We start from the raw sequence: 22,309 nt of genomic DNA, 5'->3' as shown, positions 1-22,309 counted from the left end.
CTTTAATTGCATCTTGTGAATTTAATTAATAAATTGGTAATTATTGCATTTGAAGGAATTTAATTATTTCTGTTGGTTAAATAAATTTATTGTTAACTCGGTGAATCATGTTGATTTAAAATATTTCTATTTTTATTTTATTTATTATTATTGACCCTTAGTGAGTGTCAAAGTCGACCATCTCGTCTCTACCTCTTCGAGATTAGGCTTGATACTTACTAGGTACATGTTGTTTACGTACTCATGCTACACCTGCTGCACTTTTTGTGTAGGACCTGATACATGTGCTATAGTTGGACCTATCGGCGCGCACCCACGATATCTAGAGGCTTAGTGGTGAGCTGCCCTTCTGAGCCATTCTAGAGCAACCAGTGCCTCTTCCTGAATTTTTATTCGGTCTATTCTATTTCAGACAGTATTTGAAGTTTTGTATAATCTACCAGATGCTCATACACTTGTGACACTAGGTCTTGGTACACACACTAGTAGAATTTGTGAATTTAATTATTGTCTTGATTATTGCAAGTAAGAAGAGTTTAATTACTCGGTTAATTTTAAAGAATAGAATATGGGTTTAAATTATTGGTTGGCTTGCCTAGCTGTAGTGTTGGGCGCCATCACGTCCTATAGGTGAAATTAGGTCGTGACAATATGGTATCAGAGCACTAGGTTTACGTAGGTCTCACAAGTTATGAGCAGACCTAATAGAGTATTGCGGATCGGTACATAGATGTCTGTACTTATCTTTGAGAGGATATAGGGTGTTAGGAAACTACCTTTCTTCATATTCTATCGCCCAATCGATGTAGCACTAAATATATTTCTCTTATTCTCTCACATATGGTGAGAACGTGCTCTAATGAGGCTCCAGACCAGAGAAAAGCTACTCCCCCAATTACTAGAGGCCGAGGCAGAGGGAGGGCTCCAGCCCGTGGTAGGGGCGAGGACGTACCAGGACTATTCCAGTTATGCAGCCAGTGGGTCTAGAAAAGAATCCCATTGTTGAGAAACAGGGTGAGGTGCCTGTGGCAGAGCCAGCTCCGGTGGATTTCATGTCTGCACCGGGATTCCAGGATGTCATGGGTCGTATGCTGCGGTTCATGGACACTATGACCCAGGCCAGTTTTTTTTCCGGCAGACCCAGCCACATCTCAGGCGGGCGGGGGAGAACAGACTCCAACCACACAAGCTTATGGGCAGAAAACTGCTGTATATCAGACCTAGGATGCACTACCCGTGGGTGGAGCCCAGCAAGTTGCAACTGCTATACCTGAGCCCAGGCCAGCTGCAGCTAGCGATCCGTAAAAACTATTGGATAGATGGACTAGACTACATCATCCTGTCTTTGGGGGTGAGTCACATGAGGATCCCTAGGACTTCATTGATCACTGCAGGGACAGACTGCACAACATGAGGATATTGGAGTCTCATGGGGTTGACTTTGCTATTTTTCAACTAGAGGGCCGAGCCCGTAGATGGTGGAAGTCTTATCTTTTTGGAAGACCAACAGATTCTCTTCCCATGACTTGGGACAGGTTCACCCATATTTTCCTGGACAAGTATATTCCACCCTCCCAGAGGGAAGAGTTCAGGTGTCAGTTGGAGCAGCTCCAGCAGGGGCAGATGTCAGTGACCGATTATGAGGCGAGATTCTCTGAGTTATCTCGCCTGCGCTTATGATACTCCCTACTGAGGCGGAGAGAGTGCCGAGGTTTGTTGCGGGTTTACATACTGGCATTCAGGACACTATGGCTCGAGAGGTTGAGATGGGTACTTCTTATGAGCTAGTCTTGGAGATAGCCCGGAGGATTGAGGGTGTGCGTCAGCGTAGCCGAGAGTAGTTGATGAGAGATAAACGGTTTAGGTATTCTGGAGAGTTCAGAGGTGATTCGTCTGGGGGAAGAGGTCAGTTCGTGAGAGGGCAGTCCAGCAAGCACCCATATACTGTACCACCACCTCCTCGGGGTCCTCCAATGCAACCTTATTTCAGTGCTATGACAGAGAGTTCTTATCGTCCACCAGCTATTCATGGTTCTTCCAGTGGGTATTCAAGTTCCTAGGGTCACACTTCTAGTCAGCAGCCCATCGCACCGAGAATTTGTTACAAGTGCGGGGATCCCAATCATATGTCGAGATTTTTTCCAAGACTTCGGGGTAGACCAGTGCAGCAGGGTCAGCAACCTATGATTACCGCACCAGTTGCTCCACCAATCGTCCGACAACCAAGAGGTGGAGGGCAGGTGGGTAGGGGCCGTCCTAGAGGTGGAGGTCAGCCAGGCGGAGGCCAGTCAGTTGGCGCTCCAGCTCAGTTCTCTGCTTTTACGGCCAGACCAGATGTAGAGGCCTCAGATTCCCTAATTACAGGTATTATTTCTATTTGCGGCAAGGATGCCTCCGTATTATTTGATCCAGGTTTTACATATTCCTATGTGTCATCTCTATTTGCTCAATTTCTGGGTGTTTCTCATGAGTCCTTGAGTAATCCTGTTTATGTGTCCACTCTTGTGGGCGATTCTATTGTTGTGAATCGGATCTACCGGTCCTGTATTATTACATACCGTGGTTATGAAATTAGAGCATAACTCTTATTGCTTGAGATGACTGATTTTGAAATTATCCTGGGCGTGGACTGATTATCTCCATATCATGCCATTCTAGTTTGCCATGCCAAGATTGTTACCTTGGCTATTCCAACATTGCGTAGGATGGAGTGGAAGGGTTCGTTTGTTAGTGCATTTAATCAGGTTATTTCTTTTATGAAGGCTCAACACATGGTTGAGAAGGGTTGTTTAGCTTATCTAGCCTATCTTCGGGATACTACTATATAGACTCCGACTATTGATTCAGTGCTTGTATTTCGGGAGTTCTCCGATGTATTTCCTTCAGAACTTCCAGGCATGCCACCAGATCATGATATTGATTTTTGTATTGACTTGACTCCAAATACCCAACCTATATCTATTCCACCATATCGCATGACTCCAAAAGAATTGAAAGAACAACTTGAGTAGTTACTAGCCAAAGGGTTCATCAGACCGAGTATATCGCCTTGGGATGCGCCGGTATTATTTGTGAAGAAGAAGGATGGTACTATGCAGATGTGTATCGATTAATGACAATTGAACAAAGTCACTATTAAGAACAAGTACCCGTTGCCGCGTATTAATGATCTATTTGACCAGTTGCAGGGTGCTAGGGTGTTCTCTAAAATCGACTAGAGGTCGGGGTACCATCAGTTGAAGATTCGGGATTGTGATGTTTCGAAGACTGCTTTCCGGACCAGATATGGTCATTATGAGTTTCTGGTGATGTCCTTCGGTTTAACTAACTCCCCGACAGTGTTTATGGATTTGATGAACAGGGTATTCAGGACATATATTGATTCATTTATCATTGTCTTCAGTGATGACATTTTGATCTACTCGCGCAGTAAGGAGGAGCACGAGCAGCATATGATAGTGGTGCTTCATACGTTGCGGGAATAAAAACTATATGCTAAGTTCTCCAAATGTGAATTCTGGATAAAGTCTGTAGCATTGTTAGAGCATATTGTATCGGGCGAGGGTATTAAAGTTGATCCCAAAAAGATCGAGGCAGTTCAGAATTGGCATCGTCCCACTTCAGCGACCGAGATCAGAAGTTTTTTGGGTTTAGCTGGTTATTATCGTCGGTTCGTGGAAGGTTTTTCATCTATTGGAGCACCTTTGACCAAATTAACCGAGAAGGGTGCTCCTTTCCGATGGTCCGATGATTGTGAGGGGAGCTTTCAGAAGCTCAAGACATCATTGACTACATCACCAATGTTAGTGTTGCCTTCCGGTTCGGGGATGTATACAGTGTATTGTGATGCTTCACGCGTTAGCTTGGGTTGTGTATTGATGCAGGAAGGGAGAGTTATTGCATATGCTTCACGTCCGCTGAAGCGCCATGAGAAGAATTATCCAGTGCATGATTTGGAGTTAGCTGCGATTGTTCACGCTCTTAAGATTTGGAGGCATTATCTTTATGGGGAGGCTTGTGAAGTTAACACTGATCATCGTAGTTTGTAACATTTGTTCAAGCAGAGGGACCTAAATTTGAGGCAGCGCAAATGGCTGGAGTTACTAAAAGATTATGATATTACTATCCTGTATCATCCGGGCAAAGCAAACGTGGTTGCAGACGCCTTGAGTAGAAAGGCGGAGAGTATGGGTACTTTGCCTTTCATTTCAGTAGAGGAGAGGTTATTAACTTTGGATATTCAGTCTTTGGCTAACAGACTTGTAAGGCTGGATATCTCAGAGCCCAGCCAAATTCTTGCATGTGTTATGGCCCAGTCTTCACTATTTGAATAGATCAAGGCTCGCCAGTATGATGATCCACATTTAATGGTTCTTCGATAAACGGTACTGCGGGGTGGTACTAAGAAAGTTGCTATTGGCACAAATGGTGTTCTGCGACTCCAGGATCGTCTATGTGTTCCTAATATGGATGGACTGAGGAAAAAGATCCTAGAGGAAGATGTATCGTGACTTGAGGCAGCATTATTGGTGGCGACGAATGAAAAAGGACATAGTTGAGTATGTAGATAGGTATCTAAATTGTCAACAAGTTAAAATATGAGCACCAGAGGCCAGTGGCCTACTTCAGCAGATGACTATATCGGAGTGGAAATGGGAACACATTACTATGGACTTTGTAGTTGGGTTACCGCGTACCTTGCGGAAGTTTGATGCAGTTTGGGTGATTGTTGATAGGTTGACCAAGTCGGCACACTTTATTCCGGTTGTGACTACGTATACTTCAGAAAGGTTGGCCCAGATTTATATTCAGGAGATAGTTCGGTTGTATGGTGTGCCAGTTTCTATCATATCAAATAGATGCCCTCAATTTACTTTACATTTCTGGAGAGCAGTATAGAGTGAATTGACGACCCGTGTAGAGCTCAGCACAACCTTTTATCCGCAGACCGAAGGGCAGTCAGAGCGGATAATTCAGATTTTGGAGGATATTCTTAGGGCATATGTGATTGACTTTGGAGGCAGTGGGATCGTTTATTGCCTTTGGCCGAGTTTGCTTATAATAACAGTTACCAATTTAGGATCGAGATGGCTCCATTTGAGGCTTTATATGGTCGGCGATGTCGTTCGCCCATCGAATGATTTGAGCCTAGTGAGGCTAAGTTATATGGTACTTATTTGGTGAAGGATGCCATGGAAAAGGTAAAGTTGATTCAGGAGAGACTTCGTACAGTACAGTCCAGACAGAAGAGTTACGCGGATCAGAAAGCGCGTGACTTATCTTTTATGGTAGGTGAAAAAGTTCTCTTGAAAGTTTCGCCGTTGAAGGGAATCATGGGATTTGGGGAAAAGGGGAAATTGAGCCCAAGGTTTATAGGCCCGTTTGAGGTGTTGAGACGAGTTGGGGAGGTTGCTTATGAGGCTGCCGTGCCTCCCAGTCTATCATGACTTCATCCGGTTTTCCATGTATCTAGGCTTCGGAAGTATCATGTCGATCTATCACATGTGTTAGATTTCAACACAGTTCAACTAGACAATATCTTGGGTTATGAAGAGGAGCCAGTTGCCATTGTTGATAAACAGGTTCGCCAGTTGAGGTCTAAGAGGATTTCTGTAGTAAAAGTCCAGTGGAGGGGCCAACCAATCGAGGAAGCGATTTGGGAGGCCGAGGAAAACATGTTGGAGCAGATATCTACACTTATTCAGCACTCAAGATACAATTCTAAACCCGTTCGAGGACGAACGTTTGTTTAAGAGGTGGAGAATGTAATGACCCAATCAGTCATTTTGACTTTTATAACCCCGTTCCTCTAAATAAAACTCTCTGTATGTGCTTTTATTAATTTATGACTTGTGGGGATAGTTGGTTCAAAATTTGGAAGTGAGCGGGTTGGAATCAGAATAATTGGTTCCTTAGTTTGGCTTTAAAATGCCAAATTTGACGTCAGCCAATATTTTAAGAAAACGACTCCAGAATCGAGATTTGACGGTTCCAGTAGGTTCGTATGATGATTTCGGACTTGGGCGTATGTTCGAATCGGGTTTTGGATAACCCGGGAGCGTTTTAGCTTAATAGTGAAAATCAACTATTTGAAGGTTTAAAGTTCTTTAAATTTGGTTTGGAGTAAGTTTTGGAGTAGTCGAGGTCTGTTTGAAATTGTGAGTTTGGGAATAGTTCCGCATGGTGAATTAAGACTTGCACACAAAATTTGGTGTCATTCCGAGTAGTATAAGTATATTTTGCCGCGTTCGGAGTAAGTTTGAAGAATTTGAAATTTCTAAGTTGAATCAATTTGGTTTGGGGTATGATCCTTAGATTTGATGTTATTTTACACATTCCGAGAGTTTGAGCGAGTCTGTTTTATGATTTCAAACTTGTTGATATGTTCGAGAGGGGTCCCGGGGGCCCCGAGTGACGAGGCTCAGACCAATTTTTGAATTTGGAGGAAGAACTAAAGTTTTCTGCTTCTGGTACGTTCGCACATGTGCTTGGACAGCCACAGGTGCGACCCTTGCAGATGCGAGTTTTGCTCGCAGAAGCAGAGAGGTAAGTGGAGGCAATTGACTGCAGATACGGACTTTTGGTGCACCTGCGAATGCGCAGATGCGAAGTTGGTCCACGCGAGTGAACTCGTACCTGCGAGTAACTTCCGCAGGTGCGGTCATTCGATCGCAGGTGCGCAAACCCTGCTTGGGTAGAACCTTAAAAACGGACGAGGCTCAGTTCGTTTTTGTCCGTTTTTCTTTCATGTTTGGGCGATTGCACAGCTTTTTGAGAGGGAATTTCAACTAGCAACTTGAAGGTAAGTTAATTCTACATACTTTGAGTTAAATACATAGATTATGGGTAGATTAAAACCTATAAATTTTAGAAATCAAGGGTTTAGATGAAAAACCTAGATTTTTATAAAAATAAAATTGTAACCACGAAAATGGTTATGGAATTTGATAGAAATTATATATTTGAGTTCTTGAGATTATGGGTAACGTCTTCCTCCGAAAATTTTCGGAATCTGGGCACGTGGGCCCGGGGTGAATCTTAAAAATTTTACCATTTTGGATAGGGTAATTTATTTAATAGATGATTTTCGAATTATTGAACATGCATTAATTATTTTATATAACTTTTGGATAGTTTGGGATTTTTCGGGATCGAATTGAGGTTTTTACGCGATATTTGATCGAAAAAGTGGACTTTGAGACAAGGTAAGTCTCTTGTTTAATCTTGTGAGGGGAATTTACCCCATAGATAATTTAAATTAATAATTATTGCTAAATATGGGGGCTACATACGCACGAGGTGACGAGAGTCCGTACGTAGCTACTATTTATGCTAAAGTCTAGGTAGTTTAGGACTCAAATCATGAATTACGTGTGTAAATTATATTCTTTATTTAATTAAATTATTTGAAATATACTGTGAATTGTTAGGAAAATATAGTAAAATATGGAAATCTAATATACTTAATTTTTATGTATAAATTATTTAATTGTTAAAAGAAATTGTGCATCCTCTCGTATTATTCTATCAATGGATAAACTCTCATTCCGGAGGTACATAAGAAAATGTTCTCCTTTCTTGTGGAGCGGGCCGAATGCCTCGGCAGTATAGATGCATCTATGAATCACGCTGCACGTCCCTCGGCAGTGTACACGACACTCTGGATCGGGCCGTATGACCTCGGCAGAAATCGAGTTTAATAATAATAATAATAATTACACGATACCTTGATACTTTAATTGCAGCTTGTGAATTTAATTAATAGATTGGTAATTGTTGGATTTGAAGGAATTTAATTATTTCTGTTGGTTAAATAAATTATTGTTAACTCGGTGAATCATGTTGATTTAAAATATTTTTATTTTATTTATTATTATTGACCCTTAGTGAGTGTCAAAGTCTACCATCTCGTCTCTACCTCTTCGAGATTAGGCTTAATACTTACTGGGTATACGTTGTTTACGTACTCATGCTACACTTGCTGCACTTTTTGTGCAGGACCTGATACAGGTGCTATAGTTGGACCTATCGGTGCACACCCACGATATCCAGAGGCTTAGTGGTGAGCTGCCATTCTGAGCCATTCTCAAGCAACCAGTGCCTCTTCCTGAATTTTTATTCTGTCTAATCTATTTCAGACAATATTTGAATATTTGTATAATCTACCAGATGCTCATACACTTGTGACACCAGGTCATGGCACACACACTAGTAGAATTTTTGAATTATTATCTTGATTATTGCAAGTAAGAAGAGTTTAATTACTCGATTAATTTTAAAGAATAGAATATGGGTTTAAATTACTGGGTGGCTTGCCTAACTGTAGTGTTGGGCTCCATCACGGCCTATAGGTGAAATTGTGTCGTGACAAGTAGGGACCTATAGTTATATTTGACTCCTTTTACGAAGGGGTCCACACAATGATACAAATTACATGATCCTTTCTTGTAAACTCCCAAACATAAAGATTTGCTATGACACAATATTTACCGAGTTTATTATCGATTTGTTACATTGATTTCTGTTAGAGGAAACACATGAATATACTGATTATATTTATCGTTTTGAGAGGGCGTTTTATTTTTATGATAGTTCTTATTATTATTATACAAGCATATTTTCTGACTTGTCCTCAATTAAAAACGGTTGTGGTTAAGTGTTATTACTAACTTAGCTAGCGACTCACTCCCCACTATTTTTTGACAGAGACAGTAGTTGACGCAGGCAAGTATTTCGTTAATTAGAGCGCACAGGTTTATAGTTCTTGGTGAGCCCCACACTCGTTCGCGTGGGCAAAAAGTTTTATTTATTTGCTATAGTCTTTTCTTTTGAACTCTTAGAGTTGCTCCATCATTATCTTATTAGTGTCGTGAGTATTCATTTGTTAATATGGACTAGTTACTAGTATTACACTTTCTTTCCGTATTTTTAGAGTTGGCTTTGGTTTTATTATGTTGAAGAAGTTAGTAATATTGGTAGAAACGCGTTTGTCGTTAGTTGATGAAGACTGTGACTGATTTAGGTGAATATTTGTTGTTTGTTATTTGTTTATGAGACATAAATTTTTTGGATAGTCCAACAACGGGTGAAACTCTGTCCGTTTTTTTGTAAAATACCAATAAGACTTACTTGGGAGCACTTGCTCCAAAGCGCCGGTCATGATCATAAATTGAGTCGTGACAGCAGAGAAGTGCTTTTGAGTACCATGAGAAGTAGTTTTTCTGCTTTTTGGAAGAAGTTACAAGTTCTAACTTCTTTCAAGGAGTAGAAGCAGAAAATTAATTTTTTCATGACAAATGTATCCTTACCAAAAATTTATATATTTTAAATTATCCCTTGTTAATTTAATTTTTTTCTTTTTTGTTTCTGCCATCCATTTCTTTATTTTCTCATTTTTCATTGTTTTCTATTCTTCTCTTGACCTTCTTTGAAATAGTCTCTCTACAATAAATAGATCTTTTCTTTTATATAGGATTTATGGTTAGAATTTTTATTTATACCGAACGATATGTATTGATATGTTTGAATCATCATGTAAATAATAAGCAATACCATATACCTTATATTATTTCTTTGGGTAATTATATTTTATATTGATTAAAATCTTTAATATATATTTTGGTTTATGTTTTATAAATTCAATTCTCTTTTACAAATAATACTAATAGTAAATTGAATATTTATTGTCTTTTTTCGTAATATGATACTCAAAAATATTTTTTGAAAAGACTGATCAAACGCAGTTTGCTTATCAAATATTGCAAAAAACGTTTCTAAAATGAATTGACCAAACAGAAACTACTATTTTTCAAAAGTACTTTTTCTAATAACATGAACAAAAACACTTCTCAATATATGCAGCTTGGCCAAACGGGCTCTTAACGAATTCCAAACGAGATCAAGATCATTCGTTATTTATCCAAAACATTGCTTCGTGAGTTGTTGCTCTTCTGAAATAAGCATGTCTGACTAGTTTGGAAACATGACCGAAGGCTCTGGTTGTCTTAACAATGTAGACTTAACAAATTAATGTTGGATCAGGTGCGTATAAAGACAATAGTTTCTCTCTATTTCACATCCCAAGAAGGGTTTGAGTGGTCATAGGACATGTAATTTGTTTTATTGGTTCTGTCCTCTTAAGGAGCTTCTCTTCTTCTCTGCTCCACTGTGTTTTCCTATATCCTCGTTTGGTGACTTTGCACGTCTTTTATTTCTTTTGGTGCTCCTAGCTTATAAAAATTCTTTCCACCATATTTTCATGAATACATAAGTTTTTGATTTGATATGTTTTAGATCTGTTTGTGAAGTCATACATAGGTTTTTTGTCTATAATATTTGGCCATAAAATGAACTACAAAGTGTCAATATTGATCAGCAAAAGAAAACTTTAGATTAAGTAGGAGCGCACCTGATAAAGGGCAGAACACTCCATAAGATTGGATGTTTATTACCTTAATTCTTAACTTATATATTGCATAATTGATCTAAATGAGTAAATTTTTTATGTTGCCTTATATCCATCGCATGTATCTTTATTTAGCGCAGATTTTTTATTTTTTTTCTGCTACTTCTTTTTAGGTATGCCTCTAGTGCCAACCCTACAGGATTTTGTCGTTCATCCCAACTTAAAGTTGCTGATTTCTCATTCAACTTTCTTATCGGAAGCATGCCAAAGTGCTTGGGTTACCTTCCAAAGTCAGTTCTTAATTCTTCGCTTATCTTCTCTGTTCCTGAATGCCTGTTATTTTTATTGCTATAGATCTAGATTCAATGAAATTGTTGCTAGAGAAAATATCCGAAGCATCGCTCTGATGCTCAATAAATGTTGTTTTCTATTGCCTTTTATAATTTCTGAATGCCTGTTATATTGTGTTGACATAGATCTAGCTTTCATGGAAATTGCCTTCAGCAGAAAGATCCAAAGCAGCGCGCTGCTTCTCTATGTGGTAAGTAATGCTGCTCAAGCATTTCTCTCTTAAGCCAGTAAACAATCTCTGGGTACTATTTTCCACAGAATGAATTGTTTGTGTAGCATGTTAACTTTTTATTTTTTCCTATACAGTTACAGTCAAGTAGATTTATTATTATAATAAGACTGAACTGGTTGTTTTAATATCGCGTTATAGGTGGAACTCCACCTCCCACTAGCCATGCATCAACAGTCAAATAATAAGCACCGGTCTGTTGAAGAACCGATATCTAGAGCTTTATTTTCAGAAAGAGGCGAGACTCATTCTTTCTTCATGTATGTAGCTACTGTTTCCATTGTAAGTTTCATGCTCTAACTTTTACCATAGGTGGCAGAATTGGCCAGAATAAATCACGAGAATGCTGGGAAACTTCTAGGCTATTGCAGAGAAAGTAGTCCTTTCACGAGGATGTTGGTGTTTGAGTATGCATCCAATGGGACATTATATGAACACCTTCATTGTGAGTAAAGTAAATTGGTTTTTGCGTCTACTTCAGTATGGTTCGAGGCGAAATCCTAACTCTTTGAAGTTATTCACAGATGGAGAAGGATGCAACATATCTTGGACACGCCGGATGAAAATAGTTATCGGCATTGCTAAGGGACTGACATATCTACATTCAGAACTTGACCCTCCATTTACTATATCAGAACTGAACTCAAATTCTGTATATCTCACGGAAGATTTTTCTCCCAAGGTAAACAAAAGACCATTAATGACGTATAAAACAGTGACATTATCTATCTTGTATACCCATTATGCTCTTAAGCAGTCACAAAAACTTTGGCATTCCATAGTGTCGTCTCAGAATTTCATTTTAATTGGTGCAGCTTGTTGATTTTGAAAGTTGGAAGTCGATAATTTCCAGATCAGAAAAGAATTCGGGTGCTATCAGTAGTGAAGGAGCAATTTGTGTCCTTCCAAATACTCTAGAGAGCCATCATCTCGACGTCCAGGGTAACACTTATGCATTTGGAGTACTGCTACTGGAAATAATCAGTGGGAGACCTCCATATTGCAAAGACAAAGGGTGCTTAGTAGATTGGGTTAGTATTTCTTTTCGTGCCAAAATTTATATATGCGATTGACTTTTCAGGCAGAAACAGCTCTGCTTAAGCTTTGGCAGGAACTGAATTTGACTTTTATGTTGCAGGCTAAGGAATTTCTTCAAGTGCCGGAGGTATTATCCTACGTTGTAGATCCCGAGTTGAAACATTTCAATTTTCAAACAAGAGAATCTCAAAGTGATTTGTGAGGTGATTAACCTCTGCATCCTCCCGAGTTCGAGCAGACTTGTGTGCTATGTTGGAGAGAAACATTGATACTTCCATCACTGCAGAGCTCAAGGCATCTTCTTTGGCGTGGGCCGAGCTTGCGCTTAATTTCATCCTAACTGACAGAAGGCTTAACAGTATATATACATCGGAAAATTGTAATTGTCTGTCTACCACTTTCTCCTTTCCTTTTTCTTAACTGTTTTCTTTTTGATCTCTCGATCTCGTTCCCAATGTTCTAGAGTCATGGTTGAGTTCATGTAAATTTTGTGTCTAGTAGAGTTGAAGAGAGTTGATTCTTTGTAAACAACTGGTTCTTTATTAAACAAAGGATTGAAATACCCTAAGAATAATTTAGGCACAAGCAAAAAATTCAACAAAGACTATATAGAAAATTTTTATTAAACTAGGGAGAGAACGTGGTAGGAGGTTTTTTCAAAACTCATAAACTCTTGAATCTCTCTACATCATATCTACCTCTTCACACTAGAAAATATGTAGTAGCACTCCTATTTATAATACTACAAAACAAGATTTGAATAGAATATAGGAAACCTATTCCTACATGATTTTGGTTGTGAATCCTAATTAGATATAAATTAAATAAACTAGTAAATATCAAATCTTAGACGGCGTAGGAATACCAATTAATCTTGGTTTAATTTCCAACACTAAATGATGAGTGTTGATAGTGAATGAAAGGAATGTTGGCTAGATTTTACTTATATACATCAAAGCTAAGTTGCTCCGACGCGGCAGTTCTGATGTTCGTGTCAACACGAATCTTAGAATTTATATCTCGAAGAATTCGACCTCTAGATTTGCACCTACGTCGGACACCTACACGCGCATCTGAGCAACTTAGCTTCAAAGTGTTGCTTCTTCAGCTTTCTGTATTATTGAGCAATAAGTTCATTGTAGTGTATAAAACACCATACAAATTATCTTTTGAACTTTGATCTAGATATTAGTTAAAATTCATAATGTAGAACAAGACATCATATTTTCTTGAAAATAGAAAGTAAAGTTCGTCATAGTATTAATTAACATGATGTATCGACCTCACCATGTCCTCCATACAATACAAAATGCTCCTTTCCACTTCTAAAATATGGTATATCCAAAACATCATACAAATTAGAATCACTAACTTGGACGTTCATTGATTCTACTATGGGTATCGTCTCACCTTTATCATTTAAAACATTAGGTCTCCTACAATAAGCATCATACCTAGGATCTACAGCAAGCGAGCAACCGGCGCCCATTGGAGGTTCAGGCACACCTGGTGAACTATATGCAACTCCTCCCATCTCAACGTTAGTAGCAAAGCTTGCCAAGTCAGTGAAAATCGCTTGAGGCCAAAAACCAACTTGTTCGTGGTTTTCACCAATCAAAAGCCACCAGTTTCCATTAGCGAGATCCTACAGAAGAAAATATCTGTATTCTTATTTTGTACCTTTTAAGTTCTAATCCATGCTTGTATTATTGGAAAACTAACTCAAGAACTTGAATTTGTTTTTAAAAAAAGATAGAAAAAAATGTACCCGGTCGATAAACATTGTGATCTCTGCCATTTGTTGATCTCCACGGTGTGAAATCTCATCAAAGACCATATCAACAGGTAACTCAGTATTTACTAGGACAAATCCAGGACATAGTGCATTGAAGCAATGTGTATTGCCAGCCTAATAAACATGAAATTTGTTGTAATCTTTCCAATTGAGGTAAATAGCTAACTTTACAATATATACAAAATCATTGAATTACATACCGCAGTTTACCTGAAAATGTACAAAAAGCCTAGTCTTATTGTCCTTGTATAATGTTGGATCCACCTAGAACATGAAATATGGTTATCTTAAATTCCCTCTTCCTTTTTCTCTCCCTTACCTTACCTCATAAAAATAATTAAAAAGCAAAAAAGCCATCACAAAATAAATTTAAAAAATAATTTAAGTACCAAAGTATCAATGAACGAGCTATTAAACTTACTCTCCAACCAACTTGTAAAATATCTGACCCTTTTTGAATTTTTAGTCGGCATGCACTGTGTTGTTGACCTTCAACATGAGGATTCCATAAACTAGCTGTCATTCCGGCTCCCGCAAACTTATTATTCGGATTATTTTGAACTTGGGCTGATGCAAGCTGAATATAGTAAATGAATATTTTTGTTAACCAATGACAAGGTATACCAAAATTAGCATATATTTATATTCATCTAAAAGAAGCACATTTTGTATTCAACACTCTAAAATTATAAAGATTACTTTGCTTGGTCATTAGATTGCGATAAAGGAAAATACAAAATTGATAAATGAAAAGATGATAAATATTCATATTCATATACCTTGTATCCCTGCGACGATATGTAACTTCTTTTTGACTCACTATTGTTGTTAGTCTGTGTAAAAACAACAAAAAAAATGAAATTTGTCCCAAAGCAAATACCACACATCGAATGAAAAAACAAAAAAGAAAAAATTATTCAAGTTATCAATGATTTGGATAACATAATCTTACATTAATAAATTGAACTTCGTATGAGATAGCTTTTGGTGACGGAATACTTATGTGTCAAATAAGATCATCTTTGATAACTCTTTTAATAGGAACTGTTCCGAAAGGACAACCTCTTTCCTTTAACCATATGCTAGATGACCAATTAGTTGCTGAGGTATTTGAATTTTGCCGTGTCCTAGCTAAAGTAGGTTTCATCTGTCCATCAGAAACATAAATTATGCTTGATAACAATCTCATATCATTATTAAAAGATTGAAGATAAAATAAAAAAAGACTAGAGACATACCTTGGGATGAAAATCGTGATTCTTTAATAATGGATGATCAAACGCAGGTTGTTTGTAGAAATCAACACAATCGTATATATCCCCATATTTTGTCTGTGACCCAAAACGTTGCAATTGGATTATAAATAATGTTGGTGACACTAATTGAATGTCTTGTTATCAAAATGTGACTTTTGAATGCGTAAACATTATACCATATGCAAAGTGAAGTTAGAAACTAGAAAGTATTAGGAAATACAAAAATCATAATTTTCGAATACGACGTCACTTTATATAAAAAAGGAATATAGAATAAAATTAATCTTAAAGGGTTAGTAAGGCTATTTCGAAATCTTCAAGTACAAATATGGAATGGAAGTATATTTTCTTTTATCTATAAAAGTGCTATTAACACAATAATCACTTGAGAAACTTATGAACACAATGATTTTCTGTTCCGGATATATACCTTAATTATTTTGGTTGCTGGCTTGTTCAAAAGTTTAAGTTGCTTCTCCAACTCTAAATCCTCTACTTTGGATAATTTTATTTCTCCTTGAACTCCGTCATAACTCAGAAGAACATATAGCACCATCAAAATTTGTAGAACAACCTTTCGCTGCATCAACATGGTCTGAATCCATTAAAAGTATTTTAACGGCCTGAATGCGAAATATTTATATACACAAAAAAACAAATATTTAAAGAAAAAATTATTTAACAAAATATTGAATTACTAAACAGTGAACTTACTTGATTTACTAGATACATGAGGTCGAAGTTCTTGAGCTCCTATAATTTTTCTTTTATGAGGAAGAAGCTATGTATAGGGATAGAAAATATTTAAAATGGCTATTATAGGAAGAAGTCATATATAGTGATAGAAGAGATTTAAATGGCAGAGATTTAAAATGGCTATTATTAGTTATATATTTTTCAAATCATGAGTAGTAGAATCCAGGGAAGACTGTCTGGTAAGGAATGCCAATTATTCTCTTCTATGTATATTCCAAGAAGATAATCTGACCAGTGATTACTTGTAACATTAAAATTAGGGGCGTACAAAGGAAACCGACAACCGCATCAACCTGATAATCTGAATCAAACTGAGAAGAAAATCCGACTATTGATTTGGTGTTGAAAAAAAATTCCGACCATAATTGGTTTGATTTGGTTTTAACTAAAAAAAGTCAAACAGAAACCAAACCAACCCGACATTACATATATAAAATTTTGAAATATATTTAATACATAAAAATATTTATTGTAATGTAGTTTATAAATATTTCTTAAATATTTTCATAATTTTATCTTTTAACGTATTATTTTAAACTTGAACTTATAATTCTTGAATGCTACAATAAGCTTTATAGTCAATATTAACACTAATAAAAAATATTCAATTAAATTGTACTAGGAATAACAATAGTGTTGGATATTTATTTTTTTAGTTTTTTTATGGTTTAGATAATTTGCACAGTTAATTGTTTTATAGTGTTTAGTCATGTAAAAATAGTACTTGTTAGTCGTACTTATTTTAGCAACTTAGTAATTTTATATTATGTTTATTTTTATTATGTCCTATTAATAATATTTGTTTTATACGATTTTATTATCTTCATCGTTGAATATTTTAATACAATGCCATAACTCATCTCATATTTTATGTTAATGTTTTGAAAAGCACCTTATATAGTTATGTCTTACTAGGATCAAAGAAATATTTGGAGCACAAATTCAAAAAAATCCAAAAAAACCCGAGATTAAAAAATCCGACTTTTATTGGTTTGGTTTGGTCTTTAGATTTAATAACCCGACACAATTGGTTTGGTTTGGTAATTAGAAAATCATAACCAAACCTACCTATGTACACCCCTAATTAAAATAATCTACATGTTTCATGTTAATCTATTATACGTGATAGGAGTGTTCAAAGAAAACCGACAAATTGCACCGAACCGACAGATTGAGTCAACCTGAAAAAAGCTAATTAATGGTTTAGTATTTAAAAAAAGTCCGGCCATAATTAGTTTGGTTTGGTTTTATATAAATAGTTAAACACAAACTAAATCAAACCGACTTTATATGTATACAATTCTTTAAAATATTTACACTTAAGAATATTTATTATTTTGTAATTTGTATATATTTCTTAAATTTTATTTTAGTTTTCATTTCTCAATATATTATTTCAGGTTTGAACTTATAATTTTAAATATGACAATAAGTCCGTTGTAAAATTATAGCTCATAGATGTCTAATAACCCATCCAAATCAAATTATGTTCCTCATTTCATGATCTCTTACTAACAGTACTTGTCGTCTTGGTTTTCATTATATTTAATTTAATGTTGGGACACTATATTTTTGCATAATCTCATAATTCATTTCACATTTGACATACGAAATATTTGGAAGCACTGGTTACACGTTGTCTTGTGGAGACCTTATCGAGAAAAAAGTTGAAAAAATCGAAATAAGAAAGCAGCTTTTGTTGGTTTAATTTAGTTTATAGATTTAAAAAACAGAAATAGTTGATTTGGTTCGGTAACAAAAAATCGAACCAAACAACTGTCACGATCCAAAATCTCACCACAGGCGTCGTGATGGCACCTAGTCTCTAAGATTAGGTAAGCCGGTTTCAATTAAATTTTGAAGCTATTTTTTTTTTTGAAACTAACAGCGGAAATTAACACGGCAACGTAATAAAATCAATTCATATCACAATTTGACCAATGCCCACAACCAAATTCCAAAGATATAACAAAAATTAATTAATTTCACAACAAATAGCCCAAGGCTCCACACAATGTATATAACACCCAAAAACAATCAATAGAGATAGAAATTACTCAGTATAAAGCAAAACCTTCATTAATGCAAATTTAGATAATAATATTAACATTTATTCTTAAGCTTGCTTAAATTAATTATTTGCATAAGAAAATTCATATTGGAATTTAATTTCCAAGAAATATTAAACCAACAATACTCACGAAATTTCATAAATATTTCAAGTAACAATCACATCAAATTATCATATAAAAACAAATTCAACAATAAGAATTTAGGCATGGCAAACAGATGATTTAATAATTTTTCACAATTTTTCAATTTACTACACAATAATGTCTAAGACTTTAATTCAATGAATTTTGCACGTATAAGCCCGAGTACGTACTCGTCACCTCGCGTACACGGCTTTTTTATATTTCACAAATTGCACATAAGACTCAATGCCTAAGGGGTAATTCCCCCACTCGAGGTTAAGCAAGACACTTACCTTTTTGAAGTTAGGCCGGAATTCCAAAATAGCCTTCTTGCTTGAATTGACCTTTGGACAACTCAAATCTATCCAAATTAATTGTATAACTTCATTAAAATTCATCGAAAACTATTTTGGATAATAATACATCGACTTAAAATTTTATTCCAAAAAGTCAACAAAAGTCAACGCGAGACCCGCCTCTCGGAACCCGACATAATTTTCATGAAATCCGAACACCTATTCCGATACGAGTTCAACCATACCAATTTTATCGAATTCCAATAACAAGTCGACCTCAAAATCTTAAATTTAAACTAAGAGGGTTTTCTAAATTTTTCAACCCAATTCACTAATTTAGTGATAAAACAACAATAGATTCATGTAATTTAACCAAAATCAAGTTAGGAATTTTTACCCTAATATTTTTCTTGAAATATTCTCGAAAGATCGCCTCACCCGAGCTTCCTTGGTCCAAAAATGGAAGAATGACACGAATTTGGACTTTATTCTACTGCCCAGGGATTTTTTTTCTTCGCGTTCGCGATGAACAAATTCTTCAAAAGTCATTTTCAAACTCTTTTCAGTAGCTTTTAGTATAATAGTCATAACATTTTGTACAAAAATTCAAATGATAAATGGTTTAACTTTCTGAAAACTAGACTCCAAGAACTATAACTTTTATTTGTTGCTTATCTCCCAATTATTTATAGATTACGAGATATAAGCTTCCAAAGTCAGCCTTATGCAACAGAGATTTCCAAACTCTTCCCGGACAGCCTATAGTATATCCACCATAACCTTTTGTACACAACTCCAAATGACAAATGGTTTATCTTTCTGACAACTAAACACAAAGGGCTAAAACTTTTATTTTTGGATCATCTCCAAATTCCTTATAGATTGCGAGATATGAGCCTCTACAATCAGACGATGAACATTAAAATTTCCTTCTTCGCGAACGCAAAGAACAAAGTCCTAACCGCGAGCACGTAATTTTTGTCCGACTGAAAATACTCCTATAAAACTCACAAAAAAATAGATTTTTCTAATTATTTTAATTTTTATAGAATTTTTTAGGATTTAATTGCATGAGTTAATTGCATTACTAAACGAAAATCACAAAAAATATGGTCGTTTTTACATATTTTTTAGTTTTAAAATTAGTATTTTTCTTTCATTAGTTTCAAGTTAATTAATTATTTTAATGTTAGAAGTAGATAATTAATTTAATTCTACAAATTAGATTGTTTTAGAACTTAACTTAGGTTATTTTTAATCAATTTTATTAGGATTTAAAAATTCAAAAAAAAAAAATGAAAGAAAGGCTTTGTTTGGTTTCGGTTTGGGCCAAAGCCATTTTTCAGTGGCCCAATTCATCTCAAAACCCAACTCGCCCCGAGCCCAGTCCGTTCCAGCCCTCACTTAACCAAAACGACGTCGTTTTAGTAACGACGATCTTAGCCGTTGATTTTCTTTGATCGAACGACTGAGAACTCCATATCTGAAACCTTTATAACTATCCTAAGACCCTCCTCCCAAACCCTAGACACCCCGCCCAAACCCCTCTCATCTACCTCTCTCACCACCGCCCGTCGGACATCGCCCCACGGCGGCGGCCCACCTCCAATTATCTCTAAATTTTCACCCTACACTCCCCACACCCCTAATCACTAATCCACCATTAGTTTCTCCAAAATCCCCACCCATTTTTCTTTAATTTCAAATATGAAATTCAAGAAAAAACCCTAATCCGCCTCCCTCTACTTTTTCTTGGAATCCGTTTTTATTCGATTGAGCAAAATTGGTGCTAATCGATTGTTTATCATCCGAAAATAATGATTAAGACCTATTTTGGGTCACTTCGAAGTCGCCATATTCCAGTCAAGTCATCACTGACCGTCCACGCTTCGTCGCCATCATCGCTCGTTGATTCGCCTCAATTATTGTCTCTCTTCCGGCCAAATTAGTACTTTTCTCTTCCCTTCTTCCTTGTTTCTGTTCCGTTTATCTTCCGACCAAGTCTGTCTTTAATCGTTGATTCCTTGTATTCTGTTTTGACCGGATCATACCTAAATCTGGCCAGATTAATTTTGTTCACATATTTAATTAGGTGCATAATCACTTTATTATATTTTTAATTAGTTAAGTACTTAGAATAGTTTAAAAGTTGAATATTGTTGTTTGTGATTTGATTTTTGACTTATCCGAAGCTTTTATGATAATTGTTTATAATTACTGAAATTCAGGGTTCTAAAAGAAATGAAAAAATGAGGAATTTGTTTTGTTTGGTTGGAAACTCACCAAAATAGAAAATCAGTTTAAATGTGGGGGTAAGAATTGAGAGTTAAAAAAAGAAGTTCAAAGGGTCTGAAAATAAAAGAAGCTTCTAGAATAGCGACAGCTGCCCCAATTTGTTAAGAGAAATATGCTGAAATTGGATAAGAAAGGGACTGCTGTAACAAAATCAGTTAGAAAAGATATCATTTCTCCTTAATTTCAGGGAGGGCACATGGGAGTGGAGCTGATCCTATTTTGCCCTATAAAAAAGGGGATTGCCCTGGCATAAAAGGGGAGGTTAAAATTTTTTCTGCATCTTCACTCTCAAAAGGTATCAAAACTTAGATAGAAAAAGAGAAATTTAAAAGGCTGCTCCAACATTACTGTTTCCGGGTGCATTTTTTGGGCTTAGAAGCTGCTGAATCTTAACACAATGGGATGTTGATTACTGTTTAGCTGCTCTTGTTCAATCAAGCTCTATTTGCTCGCAAGTTTGGCCTTTATTTGGTCGTTCTTTCTTCTATTGTTCTTGTTGATAGGTATGTAATCTACTTATCCTGTTGGATCATCAGTAAATACAGATTCAAAGATCTAATTTGTTCTTATTATGCCTATGATTAGATTTTGTGCATAAAAAAAATGAGTGGTTTTTCTTGTGTGTTGTCAAATCCACCCATTGTTTGCTTTTTGTCTTGACAAATGGGTTCTATTTTAGCTGTGATTATTGATTGGGTTGCTGTAAATCTAGTTAAGATAGGGCTATTTGATCTCAAGTCGAAATAAGCTAATACAAGTTTAATTTATGAATGAAACAAGCTTGATTGGTATATTAGCATCTGTAGTTTTCTTTTAAAAGTTGAATCCGAGTGTGAGTTGTTTACTTTCAGGGATCTAATTGAGTATGAACGTCGTTGTGAAGTCTGTAGTAGTTTAAGTAGTAATATGAACATGATTTAAGTTAATGACATGAACTTACAAGCAATAGTATGACTAACTTTTGGGGTTTTGAATTGCTGTGGTTCTTATTTGTTTGTTGTTGGTCTTGTGGAATTGTTTGAGCCGAGCTTCATTCTTATACCTCCAAATCTACATTTATCCACTATTTACTGTTTTTCACACTCTTAGGTATGTAAACGCTCAACATAAATTTGTGATGTTTGAGGATTCAGGTTCACTTGCAACCTCCAGTTCTTTAAAATAACATATTGAAAGAAGTTGTTGGCATGCCTTTTCTCTTATTATCCCTTTGTGTGTTGAAATCATGAAAAGTTATAATCGTTTGAATCTTAAACTGTTGTTTTATTTGTTTCTATTGTGATAAGTTGGATGCAGATTTGCAAGTTAGCTCTGTAGTTATCCTTGTAAATACGACACTGTTTTTGAGAATTGCAAAGTGTCACATGGGCCAAAATTGAGTGTCTTAGAAGAAGATAATGAGATGGGAAGCCAGGAGTTTATTTTTATATGAAGTCACAACTGATAATTAGCTAGATACATGGATCGCTAAGTTTATTTTGTTTATGACTAGATCTATGTAAATTCATTATCCATTTTGTATAATTTCGATTGATAGCTAGTTCTACGTTTTTCAAAGAGTTTATATGGATGTTTCTGTCTTCTCTCTGAGGCCTGGGGCGGTAAACATGCCTTATACATTCTTCACATAAAAATAGATGTTTGAAAAGGAACTATTTTGCTAATGCTCTTTCTATTCTTATCTGTTGTGGCT

At 36.1% G+C, this 22,309-nt stretch overlaps 2 protein-coding genes, 1 long non-coding RNA gene and 1 pseudogene across 3 annotated transcripts; 2 read left to right on the top strand and 2 right to left on the bottom strand.

Moving 5' to 3' along the window:
• Nucleotides 1–2,126: 2,126 nt before the first annotated feature.
• On the top strand, nucleotides 2,127–12,307 carry LOC104092143 (probable LRR receptor-like serine/threonine-protein kinase At1g63430; annotated as a pseudogene).
• A 107-nt stretch (nucleotides 12,308–12,414) lies between these two features.
• Nucleotides 12,415–14,341, bottom strand: LOC138891374 (protein neprosin-like). The gene is made up of 5 exons (XM_070184179.1): nucleotides 14,240–14,341; nucleotides 14,029–14,082; nucleotides 13,792–13,932; nucleotides 13,434–13,668; nucleotides 12,415–12,587 (listed from the first exon to the last, which is right to left on the bottom strand). The coding sequence occupies exons 1-5, from the start codon at nucleotides 14,339–14,341 to the stop codon at nucleotides 12,415–12,417; spliced, it is 705 nt and encodes a 234-aa protein (XP_070040280.1).
• Nucleotides 13,287–15,882, bottom strand: LOC104101389 (protein neprosin-like). Its single transcript, XM_033657432.2, has 9 exons — nucleotides 15,789–15,882; nucleotides 15,505–15,654; nucleotides 15,057–15,149; nucleotides 14,771–14,965; nucleotides 14,598–14,651; nucleotides 14,240–14,395; nucleotides 14,029–14,082; nucleotides 13,792–13,932; nucleotides 13,287–13,668 (listed from the first exon to the last, which is right to left on the bottom strand). Exons 1-4 carry the CDS (start codon nucleotides 15,804–15,806, stop codon nucleotides 14,825–14,827), a joined length of 402 nt encoding a protein of 133 aa, XP_033513323.2. The 5' UTR covers nucleotides 15,807–15,882; the 3' UTR covers nucleotides 13,287–13,668; nucleotides 13,792–13,932; nucleotides 14,029–14,082; nucleotides 14,240–14,395; nucleotides 14,598–14,651; nucleotides 14,771–14,824.
• Nucleotides 15,883–20,721: 4,839 nt separating this feature from the next.
• Nucleotides 20,722–22,268, top strand: LOC138896733 (uncharacterized). The gene is made up of 2 exons (XR_011410133.1): nucleotides 20,722–21,119; nucleotides 21,903–22,268. It is a non-coding gene; the product is annotated as an uncharacterized lncRNA (long non-coding RNA).
• The last annotated feature ends 41 nt before the right edge of the window (nucleotides 22,269–22,309 follow it).

Source organism: Nicotiana tomentosiformis, chromosome 8, assembly GCF_000390325.3.
Source record: "Nicotiana tomentosiformis chromosome 8, ASM39032v3, whole genome shotgun sequence".
NCBI classification, from domain to species: domain Eukaryota; kingdom Viridiplantae; phylum Streptophyta; class Magnoliopsida; order Solanales; family Solanaceae; genus Nicotiana; species Nicotiana tomentosiformis.
Note: the sequence above shows the minus strand (reverse complement) of the source record. Positions and strands in the feature narration are given on the sequence as shown.

Excerpts from the sequence above, each read along its gene's own strand:
- LOC104101389 (XM_033657432.2), bottom strand. Across the intron at positions 15,150-15,504 it reads CAGCAACCAAAATAATTAAG|ACAAAATATGGGGATATATA; the intron begins GTATATATCCGG and ends TTTGGGTCACAG. Across the intron at positions 14,966-15,056 it reads ATCACGATTTTCATCCCAAG|ATGAAACCTACTTTAGCTAG; the intron begins GTATGTCTCTAG and ends TCTGATGGACAG.
- LOC138891374 (XM_070184179.1), bottom strand. The coding sequence starts at position 14,341 with ATGACAGCTAGTTTATGGAATCCTCATGTTGAAGGTCAACAACACAGT. Across the intron at positions 13,933-14,028 it reads GGCTTTTTGTACATTTTCAG|GCTGGCAATACACATTGCTT; the intron begins GTAAACTGCGGT and ends CATGTTTATTAG. Across the intron at positions 13,669-13,791 it reads TCACAATGTTTATCGACCGG|GATCTCGCTAATGGAAACTG; the intron begins GTACATTTTTTT and ends TTTCTTCTGTAG.